Below are 20,111 nucleotides of genomic sequence, written 5' to 3' on the forward strand. Positions count from 1 at the left end.
ACTTAAGTATTACAAAAATACAAAGAGAGAAAGCAAGAGCATGATCTTGATTTGGAGACCAACATGTCTAAATGCATGGCAAATGCCTTCTTTTATAGGCCACAATTAGAAACTATTGATTTGATGACTAGTTAATGAGTAAGTGATTACTCTTAACTTGATGACAATTCTTATCTTCTCTTATCTACCCAAAACGTCATTGATAACGTCAAAATTGGAGCCACTTGAAAACATGAAAGTTGTAGGAAAAGTTGTAGAAAATTTTCTCAGCTTTCTAAGAAAAAAATGGAGGTCATTTAAACTTCTAGAACTTAAGATATGAGTTAAACACTGAACAATGTTTTGACTATATGATAGATTCAGACTTTTTTGTTGTTGTTATAATTTGAAAGTGAAAATGATCTTTTTAAATCTTGGGCTCTAATGAATGTTGTAGGCCTATATATTTCCTTTCTATCCATATAAAATATACCTAAATCCGAGATCTACAGCTCCAGATATGACCAAATTACCAATACTGTTCCGGTTTGGACTGCATCAACATCTCTTTTTTATTTTTGGTCATCTTTTGTCCTTTCAATTTCAGTTCTTAAACTTATCAATCAATACTTTCATTTATATGATAGACCTGCATTTAAAATGAATGTTTGCTACAAATTAAAAATATCTTATATTATTAGTTATGTTATCATAAAATATGCTTTAGTTAAGGAGTTATTATTGATACTTCAAATACAAAATACTAATATAAAACCTTAATAAAAATATATTTCTAAGTATTAATCAATCTTGATAAAAATATATTTTTAAGTATGAATCAACAACAACTATATTCTTTTATATTCTTTTTATGGTAATTTTTTTTAATCAATCCGGTGGCTGGTAATTCTTACTTGGAGAACATGTCATAGCTAGGGTTGGTCTCTTGAAAAACATAGTTATTCTACTTTGACCCTGTCTGCGATAATGCTAGCAGCCAGAGTACAGATGGAGTACAAAAAAACATCTCGAGTTATGCATCCATACTTTGTTTGCAATGATAAAACATAATAGCATTATAAAAAGAACTTCGAAGCAAAGTGGATGGTAGAAAGAAAAGAATTTACAAACGAATGCCCAAGTCCGAATAAATGTAAGTACACTAACAAGGACAAACACACATCGAAGTCCACATCTGGGACTGATCTGTAGTCACTTGAAACGAATGTATTTGATGATCCTGAAAGGTTCAAAATCACTTGAAACGAATGTATTTGATGATCCTAAAAGGTTCAAAATCTTCTTCTTCTTCTTCTTCTTCTTTTTACACCAGTGAAGAAGGCCTATAAACATCACACTACCCGATTCTGTTGTCGTGGAAAACACAAGGTACCTTGTCAGGAATTTATATCGATGTCAAAAAGATCCTGAACAGAAGTCGAGGAAGAGGCTGTTACTGGCAGGACTGAAGTTGAAACCTCACCGGGGCTTTCATGCTGTTTGCTCCTCGTGTTAGAGTTAGACCTCACATTTGACTCAGTATCGGTTTCCCATAGATCATCATCAGTACACACGTAGGAACTACTGTTAGCGTATCTGTCTAAGATGGTCTGATTGCCTTTCTCACGCAGACTCCTCGTCTGTTCCTGTTGCCCTCGTATGGCCTTGAACCTTAAATCTTCACTAATTGGTTCAGGGATCACTTCAGGTATGATCCTAGTTCCTTCGAGCATGCTAACAACTTCAGACATGATTGGCCTTAGTAATGGTGAAGCATTTGTGCACAAGAGAGCTACCTTAATCATCCTTTGTGCTTCTACTTTGTTGAATTCAGATCCCAGCTTCCGGTCCACTAGCTCAATTAGGTTTCCATTTCGTTCTAAATGGCAAGCCTGAAATGCAGGGAAACCCGCATTAGTTCACATAGTAGCATACATATATATATATGCACATTTAATCTTTGCCCTTAGCAGATTCAAAACTTCATATAAATATTAAATGATAATACTAATTATATCAACCTGTAAAAACATTCCCATTACAGATCTTCTCTTATGGGAATCTGACTGACCTGACTAGAGATATGATTTTCTCTTCAAATCAGAAGTGATGTCTCTAAATGGGTGGAATATTTAAAGGGATTAATAAAAACAAAAACCATAAAGGAGTTCAATAAGTATAAACCTAGAGACATGGAGGTGAAAACTGAGGTGGATCATTTAAAGAAACTTGAAGAAATTGAATAAACAGATGTTAATATTTGTGATTTACCCAGTCTAGAAGACAAGAGTATTGATTCTCTGGCCCACAACTCATGTTATTCTTCCCACTCAGAATCTCCAGTGCCACAATTCCAAAACTGTATACATCTGCTTTATATGTCAAACGACCCCATAATGCATATTCTGGTGCCATATATCCTCTGCACATCAAAATCATACAGGGCCCCTTCTTAGTCAAACAACGTTGGAATATGCGCTAAAACTTCTTTTAGCAAGAAACAGGTTACTTACACAGTTCCAGCAACTCTGGTGCTGATGAAAGTTTTATCTCGTTCATCAAGTTTAGCCAGCCCAAAATCAGATATTTTAGGATTGAGATCCTTATCAAGGAGAACATTGGTGACTTTGATGTCTCTATGAACAATCTTAAGCCTTGATTCTTCATGTAGAAAAGCTAAACCTTTGGCAATTCCGACGCATATCTTCTGCCTTGTTTTCCAGTCCAAATGTAGCTGATGTTTTGGACCTGTGCTTAATCGTCCAAGGAAACAAAGCTTTTGAAAACTAAAACATCATTTAACAGCATGTAATTTTCCAGAATTTTCTTTTATTTTATATGAAAGTATATTCTTACTTACCAAACAATGCTCGGGAAAGGCTGTTGTTTTCCATGTATTCATATACTAACAATAGTTGATCTCCTTCAATACAACAACCATGAAGTTTTACAAGATGAGGGTGCTGCATGCATGAAATCACACCGATCTCATTCAAAAATTCACGATTTCCCTGACTTGACTTAGAAGACAGCTGCTTCACAGCAATCACAGTACCATCAGGTAACAAGCCCTGCATAGCAGTCGTGAAAATACTATCTTCAGTAACCTCCTTGAAGTAAGATATACATTCATGGCTTCATAATGGCAATTAAAGGATAGAAAATACCTAGAGAATACCTTGTAAACTGGTCCAAATCCACCTTCTCCAATTTTGTTTGCAGGATCAAAATTGTCTGTGGCAGCTTTAATTTGCTTCAAAGTAAAAGAAACTGTTTGGATTTCTATTCCTTCAAGACCTATCAAAAACAAAAACCGGTCTAACAACTTCATGAATCTGACCAAAACCTTAAATTTGTTATATAACAATACAAAACTCCACTTTTTTGAGCACAGTGGAATTTGAGAAGTCATATGCTCACACCTACAAGTTGGGTGCTATACTTTATATATTTTGCTTTTCTTATTGATATGCCACATGAGCTTGAACAAGTAATCTCCTGTTTTGCATACTGCGTCCCAGAAACAACTATCCGAGACAAGAATAATCCTGAGATGCTCGAGAGATCATGCTCATAGCAGGTTTCAACACATGGTAAAAGAAATCATATGCGTTACGGGTGATTGAAATTTCTCTTGCACTTTGTTTGCCTTGTGCAGTATACAAAGTCAAAGAGAAGTAAAAAGTATAATTGTAGGTTTTCTAATGGCCCTTATGAATGGTAGGCCATTTTTTTTTTTTTTATAATTGCTAATATAGCATCCCCGGCTAAAGAGCCAATTCCAAGCCCAGTTCAAGTATTGCAGATCATAAGACTTTATAGAACATTTAACTAGATGGTTAGCAAGTAAAGCCTCCCACACTATCTCCTAAAACTTGATAAAGCCTTCAGAAATATATATATATATTAGCACTAATGACTTATGCAACATGGGAGTAATTGACATAGGTTAGATATGGAAATTATACGCAGGATATTGGTGCAGGAAGTCTAAACTAGCTGGACACTGAAACAGTAGCTAAGAATCTTGAAACGAACACAAAAAGGCTGCACCATAAGGGCTGATTTGTAGAAAACTTCCTCTGCCATAAAACAAAGACAGCAGTCCCCATGATGTCATGTTTTAAACCAGCACATAAACAATTAACAACTATCCAATGCAAAGTAAAGATATCCGTCTGAAATAGCCCAAACCTTTTTGTCTTTTTTTATTTATTCCGAAACAGCATCTCCACCAAAAGATAGCTAGTACTGAGAATATTAGACAAAAGCCTACTACAACTCCAACAATTATTGGCTCAGTTTTTGTCTTCTCCCCTCTTGAAAAACGTGGTTTGAAGTCTGCAAAAAAGAACCAAATAAGTAATTGTGCTAAAACAAAACTGAAAAGCTTACAAATTCTAAATTTAGGCTACCCATTGATTAAGATTTCCTGATTTTACGTCAGATATTGGTTAATTATAAAATATTTGTTCAGTAAAAGCTTTATTCCGTTTTGTAAAAACAGATCAGTGTTTGTAACTTTTCATTGGTGTATCTGAAAATGCTTAAATCAGGAGAAACTAATGCTCTTCAAAAATATTCCGTTTCATTTTTCTCCTTTTTTTGCAGCAACTAGAATGACACACTAGAACTAGATCATCAGGCATGCTGAACTAGCATAACTTATCACCCCTAACGTTTATTATCTTTGCGATAACATATTTAACTGACCAGAAAAACAAGCTACTTTATTCATTTCCCTAACTTCTGAGGTTCTTTTACTTCTTCTTTTAACTTCTTGAAGATGTGATCATCACTACTATTTACAACAGTAACCATAGCAGCAGATACCAAAGCAAGAATTTCTTACTAGGATCAACAGAAATAGCTGATATGAGGGGACCGTAGACTCCACTAACAGGAATTCTTCTAGTCCCTTTACCAGCCCAAAATAGGCGGATCTCCAAGATATTATTTGTGACAGTAGCATTGTGTATTTCTGTGACTGGCTTGGCAAACCCAGCAGCCTGAACTTCTATATTGAAATCCTTCTCAACTAGATTATTCTGCAATAAAGTAAAGCAGTAGCACCTCATTCCATTAGTTAGACAAACATTTTATTTGCATTCAGTTGGGCAGAAATAAATGTTTGGCATCTAAGAATGAGACCAAAGGAAAGTAACTTAGTGAAACAACCTAATTTGGAATTATCGAAATTCTATACTGCCAGTACACAAACAGATAACCATAATCTTATTGTCAGTCACAAGCCATCCATTGTACAGTGATCTAAAGAATGCCATTTCTTTTTTAAAATAACCCTTCTAAAATGAATCCTTCCAGAAACATGACAAAATCAACATAGCGGTTTAAATATACGAATAGACACATATTTTCAACTCTCAATTGTCATATTGTGTTGTTCACTTCTATCTCACAATCTATAATTCTATCTCACCTGAATATAGATATCAAATAACCGTCTTCCAAGGCTGTTGAATGTATTATCGTTTGTGAATCTGATCTCAGCAAAGTGTAGACTCACAGTGTAATTCCCATTTTCCAAACAACGACGATAATAAGTAAGTGAAATAGGAGAAATGCGTGCTGTTTGGTACAATTCATTAATATCTAATGATGGCACATTTTCAGTGTAAGCTCTGTTTTGGAAATCGTTGTCATCCATGAAGTCTCCAGTGCTGCTAAGTCCCCATTCATCCGCACTCTGATAGAATAAGCCAGCACCACCGCTAACTGCTGCATCTCCTTCATATGTGCTGCCATTTATTTGAACATTTTGTCCTCCACAATTTATGTACAACGAGTGCCAGTCTGCCAAGAGAAAAAGGACGGCTTAAAAGGAAGCTCTATTAAGACGGCTTAAGTTAAAAGGCTAACCATGTTTTGCAGGTTGAAACATATACAACATTTCACATTAAGAAATCTCCATTCAATAACATCAAAAAATTTCACAACACGATCATACTAATTAAACTAATTCACTGCTCTCGTTGAGAAAACTCTCTTATTTTATCTTTCTGCTACAATGCATCTGGAGAGAACAAGAAGATATGAACTTCCGTAAAACAGTATGATGGGAGGAAAAGAAATTTCAACACGTTTTGATAGGTAAGCTGGATAATGGTTAGCCGGGCATCAATAAGAGAGCAATTTCCTTATGACATTTCGCTTGTCAAAACTTGGAAATCTTGAAGACATGCAAACATACGTGCACTTGTGCAAGCATGTACAGATATGTCTGTTGTCCTCCTACTGAATTCATAGTGAAGATTGGAAAACTCTGCACGGAAGCTAGATCACGTAGGATCATACCTACATTGCGTTAAAACAAAGCAATCGATCCAGGAAACTGCTAAAGCCTAATTCATGAAACGAAAATATGATCACTGTGATTAATTGAAAATAATTCTCTGAATATCATACTTACACTTATCACATTTGAGATCATCCATGCATGCTCCTCCTCTAGTGAAGTGAAGCAAAGAAATTAGTATCATAGAGATTGTATGATAACAAATAAAAAAAAGATTTTCACAGGGACATTTCACACCAATTTAAAGTGACATAGGCAATCTAGTTTATGTTAGGAGCAAGAATTAATGATAAGAAATCAGGAAAAGGAACTTACAAGTCATTTCCCATTGAAGAACTTCGGAACAGGTTTAGAGTTACATCCCTGGTAAAATGAAAATGAAATGATAGTTAAAGCAGCACTGAGGTCTCCCATATGATGGTGGAAAATGAGAAATATACAGAAACAGAGAGTTTTATTCAACACTTTCATGAGCGCAGATCCAAAGATGTAGAGTGAGAGAGAGAGAGAGAGAGAGAGAGAGATTGTACTTACTTTCTCTGCTGACAAGTGGGTTGCCTAGTGCTTTGTTCTGAGAAATTATTATAGGAAAGATCTCTGCATGCAGAGAGAAGCAAACCATCTTCTCAATATCATTACTTTGTACATTGGAATACCATGAATGATTTTACCCCTCTCATCAAAACTTATAAAGCTTGCGGTGCAAGGTAAAATCATCTTTTTAAATGAATTTATTGGACATTACAAGATTGATGAGGAAAAAATTGATATGTTTACCTTTTTTTTAGCATAGTTAAATTACCTTATTTGTCTTAAAAGTAAAAATGTATATGACTTTTAGTCAATGTTTTTTTGTCTTTTTGAAGTTATTTGTGTATTTACTCTAAAATCGAGGAAATAAAAAATAAAATAAAATAAAATAAAAATAAACATGCACATAGAAGCTTTTTCATCTTTTCTTTTTATTTAAATAGTAAAGTTACAGGATTGCCTTTCAAGTGTAGAAAAAAAACACAAAGGTTGCTTTCAAGGGTGTTTTAATCCTTTTCTTTTGTTTCTTTTTTGTTATTTTAGCCTTACTTATGGGTTTCTTTGTAATTTGAAGAGATTAAATAATATATATATATATATTATTGATGCCAACACACTGCTAATGAATAACAGCTCCCGTGCTTTTCAGACAGCCCACACGATTACCAAATCTTGCCATGGGTAACATTAGAAGCAGCGTGTCAGTCTATTTCCAGCGGTATGATATGTGTTTATCACAGAGACATAGTTAACCTCTGACAAACTTTATTTTATGTCAACCCTTCAAAAAAATGATTATGTCCTTCTGTTTATATTTCTATCTATTTTAGTCCGTATTTATTATTATTATTATTTATTTTGCTTTTATAGATTTTTGAATTTTAGATTTTATTCAATTTTATCCCTAGGAATTTAATTTAATTTGATTTGTTTATTCAATTTTTATCCTTAATTTTTTATTTTTTTGTTTTATCATTTTCTTGATTTATTTATTTTTTAATTTCTTCCTAATAATTTTATTGCATTTATTTTTTATCTAATTTTAGTCCTAAAATTCTTTTGATTGCTATTTTTTTATTTTTTTTAAATTTTTTCCTTCAAAGTCTTATTTTATTTTATTTTTTAATTTTTTAATCCAGTTTGAATCCTCATTTTTTTATTACTATTTTTTTCAATCTTTTTCTTAATTAATTTTGTTTTTCAATATAGTCCGTAATTATTTTCTTTTATTTAGTTATTATACCAGATTTAGTCTACATTGTTTAGATTTTAAATTGTTTTGCTATTAGAAATTTTATTTTATTATTTTTTCATGTATATCTTTCTACAAGGTAATCATGGACTCATGAATCAAGTCTAATTTAATTTAATTTAATTTTTTTTTTCTTTTATTAATTTTTTTTTAATTTATCATTTGAGAGTTTGGCTATTAGGCCTTGAATTTTGTTATTTATTCCTTTTTTTATTAAGTTATACCGATTTCTTATCCAAAATAATAAGTTAGTCAAGTTAACTTAGATTTTTTTCTTCAATGTTTTTTTTTATGCCAAAGTTCAGGGGTCAGTAATATCAAGTAAAATGATGAAATTAAAAAAAAAAACTTTTATAAAAAAAATGGTCTAGACAAAAAAAATACTGAAACAATTCGAGTTAACTTGACTAACCATCCAAAAACCATCAAAAGAAAGATCTAGTAAAAAAATTAAAGTTAAATAAAAAAATTGAAAAAAAAACTAACCATCTAATATGAGATTAGAATTAAAAAAATTGAATTTTCAAAATAAAAACCTAACAAAAAGGATCAAAGTTAAATAAAAAAATTAAAAAAAAGCTAATTTGAGTTAATTTAACTAATTCTTATCTAGGATAACCTCACATAAAGAAAAGTAAAAAAATCACGATGCTCAAAAGTTAATAATTTAATATCAAATAATAAAATTATAAATAAATATTTTTTTATGTGCAGTTATGGAAAGTATGTTTTAGTAAAGTTAATCTAGGTTGGTTCAAGTTTTTTTTAATATTTTTTTTGTTGAATTTTGGTTTTTTTTACTAGGTTTTTCTTTTGATAATCTAATTTTTTTTTATCTTGATTTCATATCATAGTTGGTTAATTTATCAAATTAACTTAAGTTTTTTTTAAAAAATTATTTTTTTTAAATTAAATTTTTTCATCATTTAATATTACATTTTAAATTTTAAAATTTTCAATTTTTTTTTTTATAATTTATCTTGATGTCGTTTATTATTTATTTTGCTTTTATAGATTTTTGAATTTTAGATTTTATTCAATTTTATCCCTAGGAATTTAATTTAATTTGATTTGTTTATTCAATTTTTATCCTTAATTTTTTATTTTTTTGTTTTATCATTTTCTTGATTTATTTATTTTTTAATTTCTTCCTAATAATTTTATTGCATTTATTTTTTATCTAATTTTAGTCCTAAAATTCTTTTGATTGCTATTTTTTTATTTTTTTCCTTCAAAGTCTTATTTTATTTATTTTTTTAATTTTTTAATCCGGTTTGGATCCTCATTTTTTTATTACTATTTTTTTCAATCTTTTTCTTAATTAATTTTGTTTTTCAATATAGTCCGTAATTATTTTCTTTTATTTAGTTATTATACCAGATTTAGTCTACATTGTTTAGATTTTAAATTGTTTTGCTATTAGAAATTTTATTTTATTATTTTTTCATGTATATCTTTCTACAAGGTAATCATGGACTCATGAATCAAGTCTAATTTAATTTATTTTTTTTTGTTCTTTTATTATTTATTTTTTAAAATTTATCATTTGAGAGTTTGGCTATTAGGCCTTGAATTTTGTTATTTATTCCTTTTTTTTATTAAGTTATACCAATCTCTTATCCCAAATAATAAGTTAATCAAGTTAACTCATATTTTTTTCCTCTATATTTTTTTTATGCCAAAGCTCAGGGGTCAGTAATATAAAGTAAATCGATGAAATTAAAAAAAATACATTCATAAAAAAATGGTCTAGACAAAAAAATACTGAAACAATTCGAGCTAACTCGACTAACCATCCAAAAACCATCAAAAGAAAGATCTAGTAAAAAAAAATCAAAGTTAAATAAAAAAATTGAAAAAAAAAACTAACCATCCATATGTGATATGAGATTAGAATTAAAAAAAAAATGAATTTTCAAAATAAAAACCTAGCAAAAAGGATCAAAGTTAAATAAAAAACATAAAAAAAGCTAATTCGAGTTAATTTAACTAATTCTTATCTAGGATAATCTCACATAAAGAAAAGTAAAAAAATCACGATGCTCAAAAGTCAATAATTTAATATCAAACAATAAAATTATAAACAAATATTTTTTTTATGTGCAGTTATGGAAAGTATGTGTTAGTAAAGTTAATCTAAGTTGGTTCAAGTTTTTTTAACATTTTTTTTGGTTGAAATTTGGTTTTTTTTACTAGGTTTTTCTTTTGATAATCTAATTTTTTTTTTTATCTTATCTCATATCATAGTTGGTTAATTTGTTAAATTAACTTGAGTTAACTTAAGTTTTTTTTTTAAATTATTTTTTTTCATTATTTAATATTAAATTATTAAATTTTAAGTTTTTCAATTTTTTTTTATAATTTATCTTGATGTCATATTCTAAATCATATTTTAATAAAATTGGCTTGTGCCGCCGCAGCTTCGATATTCAATGGGGTGCTCTAATCTTTGATTTGGTTTCCGCTTAGCTCTAGTAAGATATCATGACAAGTTCAAGGAAACCAAACGCAAACAAGCGCTTTTGTTCCCTTACGAGGATGGGTTTGCATTCGTCCCTCAATCAATAGAAGAAACTTCAAGTATCAAAGTCAAAGAAATGAGATACTTACACTGTCATTCCTTTTCTAAACATTGGTATATTTCCGGTGAGAAGGTTTCCACTTAGAAAGCTGATGGAGACAACAAGGAGTAGTTAGCATCATGGATATTGCAGAGTAGCATACCGCGGCATGCTATAGTCTATAGGTTCCATTACTTACATAAATACGAGTGTCTCTGTGGTTATGGCATTGGGAAGCTTCCCGCGTAACTTGTTGAAACTGAGATCCCTGAACAAGAAACGAAAATTCATAAGAACGCAAGGCCTGGTCCTTCCTTTCTGATATGTCAGATGACAAAAAGTGTTTGCACATATCCATAGCACAAATATTCTTTGGGATACTTTCAGGCTTGACTGCATCTGTATATTTTCCGACGTTTTATTTGGCTGGATGACATGCATAAATTAGTTGGACACATAAATTGAGAGTTGTTTTAAAGTATTTGCTGTCTTGCAGTATAAGAGCCTGCACATGCTGATCAGCATTACCAAACAGATTAAAGTTCCACTCACATGTAAGAATCTGCTTAGTTTTTGACATTTTCATGCATGATATGTAGGAGCTTCGCTTTTCAAGCATGTGTTTATGGTAAAGTCACATTGAGAAACATAATGGAGTACTCATCAAATAAATAGGAATCGTAGGCCATGCTTACAGAATTCGCAGTTTACTCATTTCCCATATGTATAAAGGAATTTCTCCTGATATATTGCAACCCCTCAACAACCTGGAAGTCCAACAGTATGTCAGACGTGCTGGTGATATGGTAGCCTAACTTTATGCATTCGTAAACAGAAAGTGGAAATAAGAAGTGAGCATACAGTCTTGTGAGGCCTGTTATGTTACTAAGATCAGGAAATGACTGATCTGTGCTGGTTATATCGGCGATCCTCCTGCACATAAAATGGCAAGTTCGCTTATAAAATGATAATAAATTAAGTACAGTATTCACCAAGTAAAATAATGCAATAGACATTTGTAGTAGAGTAATCAAGAAATTTCACTCACAAGTCTGTTAATGTTTCCAAAGCAGAGATGGAGGATGGAATGGGTCCTTCCAGTCCGCTAGCTACCATTTCTCTGAATTAGATCAGTTAATCAAACCAACCAATAAAGCAACAAAATAAGACAACTTTCCTCCTCTTCCTCAATTCATAACATTGAAAAGGAAAAAAAAGAACTTTGGATGGATGTAAATCTTACAGTCTTTTAAGTTGCTTCCAGTTTTCTACAAAATCTGGTATACTCCCGTTAAAGTTGTTCTCATTTATCCGACTGCATTGCGGAATGAAGACCACTCACTTTATTTCTATTGATTCTTATGTACAGAGATAGAGGTTTCATTGAGAAATGCTTACAAATCAGCCAGGTTTCTCAGCTTACTGAGTTCCATAGGCAAATTTCCGTCCAGTTTATTGGAGGATAGAATCCTGAAAGAGATATTAACATCAATCACCAAAAATACTACAGCTGCAGGAGAGGTTAACATCATTCTCCAAAAATACTCCAGCTGCAAGATGACAGTCAAAGAAATGGCTTAGGAGCAATCATCCATGAAATTACTTACAAAGTTTCAAGGTTAACTAACTTCCCAAGCTCGTGCGGGATCATTCCAGAAAACTGATTTAACTCAAGGTCCCTGTTAAGAAATTACAATTAGGCTGCTGGTACAATTCATTGTATCAACAAATTCATTTCTCCATAATTGCAGAATGGCATTGGAGAAAGTGGCACATTACAATTCAATTGAGCGTAAGCACAGAAAAAACAGTATATTTTGAAGAGGAAAAAGAAAAGGATGGCAATTTTGCTTAAACCGCTAACTTCATTTCTTTCATGCTGTTTTTGTAGAACTATAAATACCATCTGTAAGAAACTATGATCGAGGCCTAATCTTCCAATTGTAATCTTATCACAGTGTCATGCAAAAGCCCAGTAAAACTGAATATGAACACTTACAAGTATGTTAGACTGGTAAAGTTCCCCAGATAGCTTGGAATATTCCCTGTTAATCTATTTGCAAGAAGAGCACTGCACTAATGTTGCTCAGTTAAACAATTACGTTGCCAGTTTAAAATGAAGATAGATAAGAAGAAGACAATTGCTTACATCGATTTCAGCTGCAATGAAGCCCATTCACTTGGTATAGACCCATTAAGGTAATTGTAAGCAAGATCACTGGCAAGCCAGTAAAACACAAGTTTAAAACTCTCATGGATCATTTCTTGTTTCATAAATGGTTAGGAAACACAGAAAAAAATGCATAAGAAAGGAAACAATTATTCGAATCCCCTGTTGTTCGGTCGAAAGAAAAAGAAACAAGTAATCCTCAGAATTTCCATTCTCTTCGCAAGTAACTCGACTACTATGATGTGAAAACAAAACAGTAAGCAAGCACATAGTTATACATATGCTTACATGCTTTCAAGATAAGGAAGCTGAATGAGTTCAGGTGGAAGTTCTCCTGCAAGACTAAAACGCTTGAACTTCCTGAAATTCAAGGAAAAAAACCCAAAATTACCTTTTCTAGCACAAAAAATGTAAAACAAAATTGGAAGCTTTATTATACATACACCTATAGGCAGAAATAAGCAACAGTACAAACACAAAAGCAATAATTCTACAAGCTACTAGCTACAAAGGAAATAAACTTACACCTATTTTAAGATGAATTAACCATCAACATTCAACCTCTTATGAAACATGTTTTCATATCTAGATTGAATGGATTTTCATTATTCTAAACACGGTCTGATTCCTGTTATGGACTGGGTGAATTCACATCTCTATACAGATAGATAAAGGAGCAATTGAAGTTAAATTTCAACTCAGAGAGAGGACATACAGGGAAACAATATGGCAGGTGTCGTTCTCGGTTCTGCAGTTACAACTAATGTTCCTCTCTGGATCTGTTGGCCGGACTCGAGGAAGATATTCTCCACAAGAATCAGCATTGAAATTCCAGCCGTTGGCCCCCAACTTTTTGGTAATCAGGTTTAAAGCATCCACTAGATTACATACATCAACAAACAACAGTTGCAAGGTCACATTTTGAAACAAAAAGCAGTTCAAGATATTAATCCCTGCATATAGAACTCCAAACTACAGACTAGCTAACCTTTTCATCATCTTATTCTTTCTTTCTTTTATGGTTTTACAACCGAAGTTAGCAATTCTTGCCTGATAACTCTAGTTTTGAATCCGTAAGAGCAAAAGGAACTGGGAATTTCTACCCGAGTAATACTAATAACTATAACCGGCATAAACCTTAATAACTGGAACCAAAATTTTAGATTCAGGTGACAGGAGCTTCTCAAGTAACAAAGATGAGAAAATCTTTCTAGGTATCCATGTTTCATTAAACTGTTAACATCACTTCACGTCTAAGTTATTTCAACATTCAGAAAATGTCGTTGACCTCTACCATAAACTCCCAATAGACACCAGATATAGTAAAGATACAAGTACTTTATTCTTGTCAAATCACGAAGAAACTTTTTAGATCACAACTCCACCTAGTACCAAAGAAAACAACAAATATGGTAGAAAACTCGTACCCTCATCTTGAGGAAGCCCAGCAGCAGCCAATCTTTCTGTCTCCAAGCAACTCAAAGCTAGAAGTGATATGACGAATGCATGCCTGAGGAAAAAGAACATCTCTAATACCCAATGTATGCCTAAAGATTGCTTAGCCTGTTCTCTGTTGAGAGAACTTACCCCCCTCCGTTATGAGATTTACAAAGCTAAGATTGTACCTTCCTAAAATATTTGTTTAATAATTACGTCCATATAGTAAAGAACTATGACCACATTGCAAATACAGTCAAATGGCTTAAAAATGTCACGTGGATCTGAACCTGCCTTTGTCGATTGTTAACACCAACTACTAGCCTGACTATACGAGTTTGTCTTGGACTGTGAAATTCCCTTTTAAGCTCAAATTAGAGCCAATCACATATTTTTTGGAGGGCGAGAATTGAAATGAAAGATAAAGAATTGAAATGAAAGATATGAGTGAAATAGATTGTCTTTGCAATTTGTATATAAAGTTTATTTTATTCTTTTTATCTTTTTAAATTATTAGGTAATCAATCTTTCCTATAATTCTTAAATATTATATTTTAATATCAAACTTTATTTTTATTTTTAATTGTTTTTATGCAAAAGAAAAGAGAGATGAGATCACTGGACTCCAATTTTTTTTTTAAAAAAAAATTGTTGTTAAAAAATATTTTAGCTATGAAAATAATTTTTTTTTTCCAAATGATTCTATATAACAAAAGGAGTTAATATTAGTTTTTTTTTTTTTACATTGAAAACACATTAAAAAAACATATTTAGTTGTAAAAGATTTTAAGTTTTGGATTAATTTTGAGTTTTGTTACAGTTTATTTTTACATTTTTAGAGCCTTAGAATTGATTGAACAAGGTTTCTATGATATCTAGAATGAGTTGAAAATAAATTTTTAAATAAAAAAACTGTGTTTTTCCGATTACATCAATGACTAGATTCTAGATATTTATAAATAACACACTTTATTTTTATTTGTAGGCAATTGGGGCGAACAATTATTAATTAAAAAAATAAAGGCATGCAAGTAGACTTTGAAACAATGATTATTATTTAATTATGTTGAGTTTTTTTCTAAAGGTTAGTATAATTCACTTGTAATGTCTATATATATATATATATATATATAGATTTAGTATGTATTTTTTATACTATTTTTAATGTATATAGCCTTACATAATATATGGATTTTTATTTTATTTAATAAATTTCTATTACAAATTAACTTTAATAAAAAATTATTAAATACAACCAAATTTATGACTTGTATTATAATATTAAATATCTTAATTTACATTTATCTTTTAAGTTTTTTGAATTATATTTTTATTTATTGTTCATGATTGTTTTGTGAAATTTATTTACAAAATGGTTCATGATTAAATCTGATGTGTATATAAGTTTTTTGATTTACATCACTATATCTTAATGTAAAAAAAAAAAGTTGAAAAATTCTAGGCATTCAAATTTTGATCATGCATTAATTATTTCAAATTGATCCTTATTTTAATTTTTTTTTATTTTTTCTTAACTATTTTTATAAAAAAATATTTTAATTGTAATTTTATTCTTCACTCCAATATCATGTTAGTATATTCTTTTTATAAAATTAGGTTACGTAGCTGGTTTGTAGATTTTATTTTTTCAAAGGATGAATCTGCATTGAAATCAAACTAAATTTATTTAATGTTTGTCAAGGTTGACAAGGTAACAAGACAAAACAAGTTACGCAGAAAGTCAACTTTCAGCAATAATTTGCATTACCAGGCTGTATACTAACCCGTTTGTTACTTCAATATCTTGGACTACTTGGAGGAGTATTCACACCTCAACATTATCATCAGTCTATTAGTTGTTTTACAGCTGTGTATTCTTGAATTCAAAATCTTACATATATATTTTAAAAACCTGTTTTTTATTTTGAAAATAATTAAAAATTATTTAATTATTTATTTTAAATTAATTATTTATATATTTTATTTTGTTGATATACCAATATCAGCAATGAAATTTAAAAAATAAAAAATATTTTAAAAAAACATCATTATTAAATTAGCTTACGGCGACAAAAACGGTGCCCTCCAAAAAGAGCACGAATGAGGTAACCTGCTTGACAAAACTTAGCATTGTACAGATTAATCAAACTATATATATATATATATAGTCAACGGTCAAAGAATGGGGAGGGTTATCTGTCATGTCAGTAGCCTAATCCTTTAAGGTGCAAGGAAGAGAAAACAATGCAGGAGCTGTTGGCTGTATGTGAAATGGTGGGAATGGAATTCAACGAAAGCCAGACCCTTTATTAATTAATTTAACTTCCTTGCGGAGGAGACCCTGATGAGGAGGAGGACGCAGAAGGAAATCCAGAGAATGTGTGGACGTGATCAACTTTTGGTAACAAAATCAAGAAATAAACAGGACGAAGTCTTGGCAGCATTAATTAATGAAGAATAGCAGCGTTGTTTGTTCTAGAATCCTGCTACAGTTCGCTTGGAAAGCTGCCCAGTCAAAGGCTCGATCTACAACTTTATAGAGAGAGATGTAAATACGTGTTTTCATGCAAGTGGAAATCTCAGTAGTTGACTTCCTTTAAAAAGGATAAACTCATCCACTAATAAAAGCTAGCACTGATGCCAGAGATCGGTTCATGTGGCATTGAATAGATAAATTCTTGAAAAAAAATAATATAGAATTGAGAATGAGTTACTTTTCACAGAACTTGAAGTATTTTAGATGAAACCCAAACTTAATTATCAAATTCCATACAATATCTCAGAGCTTTCGAGAAAATTACCTCACATGGAGAAGAGCAATGCAAGAACAAGCTTTATTTTGTCGACAGAGTACTCCACAAACCAATTTCGCATTCTTCACGTTACTGGGCCAGCAACAAGTGCAATACCATGCTAATTCAATGGATTTTAACACCACTCTCCTAAGACTTGATGAATTCATGAGAAGACTTCGCATGAAAATCAAGCTTTCCATGTGCTGTGGTACTAGGCCAAGGCATCTGGAACCTGGATATGAGATTGGTGTTTTTGTCCGCCTATACCTGAAAAATAAGTTTCTCGTGCAATGAGAGTCACTTCAATGCTAAAGTCAATGAATATAGAAAAAAATATACAACATGAAAGCTTATGCTCGAGGGGGTTACGTGGCCCTCATAAAAGCATTTCGACAAATAAAAAGATAAATTTAAAAACATATTTTTTTTTATTTTTATTTTTTAATTTTATCATTTTAACACAACAAGCAAAAAAAAAAAACCAAAATAGCTATTCAATTTGAGAAGAGCTATTTTTATTGGTTTCCGTATAATAGCTAAAATGGAATTAACATTGCCAACGTTTATTTTTATAGTTGTTGGTCAACATTATCTATTCAATTTGAGAAGAGCTATTTTTATAGGTTTCGTAGAATAGCTAAAATGGAATTAACATTACCGATGTTTATTTTTATAGTTGTTGGTCAACACTATTTTTTTTTCCTTTAAAAACAAGGAAAAAAACTTGTTTTTTTTTTTTTTAATCTTGTATTGTGCCTCACTCTTCTCTCAAATTTTAAAAAATAAAAATTAATTATTCTCTGATTAATTAATAACATCGGTTGTGTTAATTAGATGAAATTAAAAGATATGTTTATTTAAAAGCTTTTTATATTTTCTCTTTAATATCTCTTGATTTTGTAGATCTTTTGTTGTTAATTTGATATTTGTGATGATTTTTATTTCTTTGTTATTTTATGTTTTTGATATGGGTTAAGGAAAACAATTTTTTATTTATGTTGTTATCTTTGACAAAATTAAGAGAAAGTAATAATGGTAACTGATATTGATAAAAATATAGAGTGACATATTTAAATTTTATTTTTGGTTGTTTGTTTTAATTTGAGGTTAATTATATTTTATCTTGTTGAAAATGCAATTAAACCAGTATATTGTTGAAAATGCAATTAAACTAGTATATCAATCATCTCTTAGTTCCAAAAAATAGTCAAATTATAATGTTAGAACAAATAGGATGCAATGCTTGTTATTAATTCATATGTATGTAAACTATAAAATTACTAGATTTTGAATGTGCGCTTTTTTTACACTCTCTTATAAAGTTTTAACTTGAGGTTTTTTTTAATATAGATGGATTCAAATTTTCCAAACTCTTTTACTAACTTCCTTATGAGTAAATTAGAAGATATTCTCTATTAACCAAGTGATTCTAATAAATTAATTGATGACTTAATATACTCGAATTTAAATATCCATACAATAAAAAAATCATAAAGTAAAAATTTCTCACCAAAGAAAGATTGTTTACTTGTCTCTGCATGGCTAAATACAAGCAAATATCAAATTACAGAGAGTTGAACAACAAACAAAATAGTTTTGGGCTCGAGTACATGCTTACTTTGTAGAGAATGGAGAACATTTGAATAATCGTTCCCAAATAAGCATCTCAAATAGATGGCAAGAAATAAATAGAGAAGTCGGTAAATTTGTTGGATTTGTTACTCAAATTAAAAATCATCAACAAAGTGGAATGACCGAAGAATCAAGGGTAATTTTAATATTCGTTTTCATGTTAAATTGTTTAACATATATTTTAACATTATTTAATTTCTCTAATTTTTTACTTACCAGATTAATGATGCTCGACAAATGTATGCTTCTTGCGTTGGCAAACGATTTCAACTAAAACATTATTGGGTTATCTTAAGAAAAGAACCTAAATAGCAATTTGAGCGTGCAAGCCAACATTAAAGGTCAAATAAGAAATAAAAAAGTCATGTCAATGCAAGTTCGACTTCATCAACTCCATCTACCCCTGATTCTGTTAGTTTAAGAGAAGACAATAAATGGCAATTTGATACTTACCAGATTAATGATGCTCGACAAATGTATGCTTCTTGTGTTGGCAAACAATTTCAACTAAAACATTGTTGGGTTATCTTAAGAAAAAAACCTAAATGAAAATTTAAGCGTGCACATCAATATTAAAGGTCAAACAAGAAATAAAAAAGTCATGTCAATGCAAGTTCAACTTCATCAACTCCATCTACCCCTGATTCTGTTAGTTTAGGAGAAGACAGTAAATGGCAATTTGATACTTGCCAGATTAATGATGCTCGACAAATGTATGCTTCTTGTGTTGGCAAACAATTTCAACTAAAACATTGTTGGGTTATCTTAAGAAAAAAACCTAAATGAAAATTTAAGCGTGCACATCAATATTAAAGGTCAAACAAGAAATAAAAAAGTCATGTCAATGCAAGTTCGACTTCATCAACTCCATCTACCCCTGATTCTGTTAGTTTAGGAGAAGACAGTAAACCGTTGATTTATCAAGATAGACCAATTGGTCAGAAAGCTGTAAAGGAACGACTTACACATAAACAAGGAAAAGATAAAGTTGGAGAGACAACTGTAACAAATCTCTTATAACAATTCAGGAATACTGTAATTGAAATTGAAGATCATAAGAAACAAGACAAAAAAATTATGTTAGAGCAACAAGTTATGATAATTCAACAAAGTCAAGAGAAACAAGAATTGGATAGGATTAAGAAAGAAGAACAAATTATGAAAATGAATTTTTCTAATTTGGATCCAATTTCTACAGCGTATTTTCAAAATAAAAAGTTAGAAATTATGCAAAAGAAGGGTTTTAATTTTTAATTGACTAGATTTATTTATTATTTAATGTAATGTATTTTTAATTAAATATTTAGAAATTTATTGGTTATTTTAAATATATTGTTATAAAAGTGGTGTCAATTCATAATATTTTTTTGAAGTTCTTCTAACACCTAACAATAATAAGTAGGATTAATTAACTTAAAAGATAACAACCATAGTAAAA

At 30.6% G+C, this 20,111-nt stretch overlaps 1 protein-coding gene across 1 annotated transcript; it reads right to left on the bottom strand.

The window, feature by feature from the left end:
* Positions 1-1,300: 1,300 nt before the first annotated feature.
* On the bottom strand, positions 1,301-14,548 carry LOC105135954 (probable LRR receptor-like serine/threonine-protein kinase RFK1). The gene is made up of 24 exons (XM_011041069.1): positions 14,237-14,548; positions 13,525-13,687; positions 13,098-13,169; positions 12,789-12,857; positions 12,639-12,710; positions 12,247-12,318; positions 12,038-12,109; positions 11,883-11,954; positions 11,688-11,759; positions 11,501-11,572; positions 11,335-11,406; positions 10,839-10,907; positions 10,689-10,748; positions 6,830-6,892; positions 6,611-6,658; positions 6,410-6,447; positions 5,420-5,793; positions 4,832-5,027; positions 4,174-4,320; positions 3,158-3,276; positions 2,840-3,050; positions 2,493-2,727; positions 2,251-2,401; positions 1,301-1,871 (listed from the first exon to the last, which is right to left on the bottom strand). Exons 1-24 carry the CDS (start codon positions 14,334-14,336, stop codon positions 1,377-1,379), a joined length of 3,114 nt encoding a protein of 1,037 aa, XP_011039371.1. The 5' UTR covers positions 14,337-14,548; the 3' UTR covers positions 1,301-1,376.
* Between the last annotated feature and the right edge of the window lie 5,563 nt (positions 14,549-20,111).

This window comes from Populus euphratica, unplaced genomic scaffold, assembly GCF_000495115.2.
Source record: "Populus euphratica unplaced genomic scaffold, PopEup_1.0 scaffold56.1, whole genome shotgun sequence".
Taxonomy (NCBI): Eukaryota; Viridiplantae; Streptophyta; class Magnoliopsida; order Malpighiales; family Salicaceae; genus Populus; species Populus euphratica.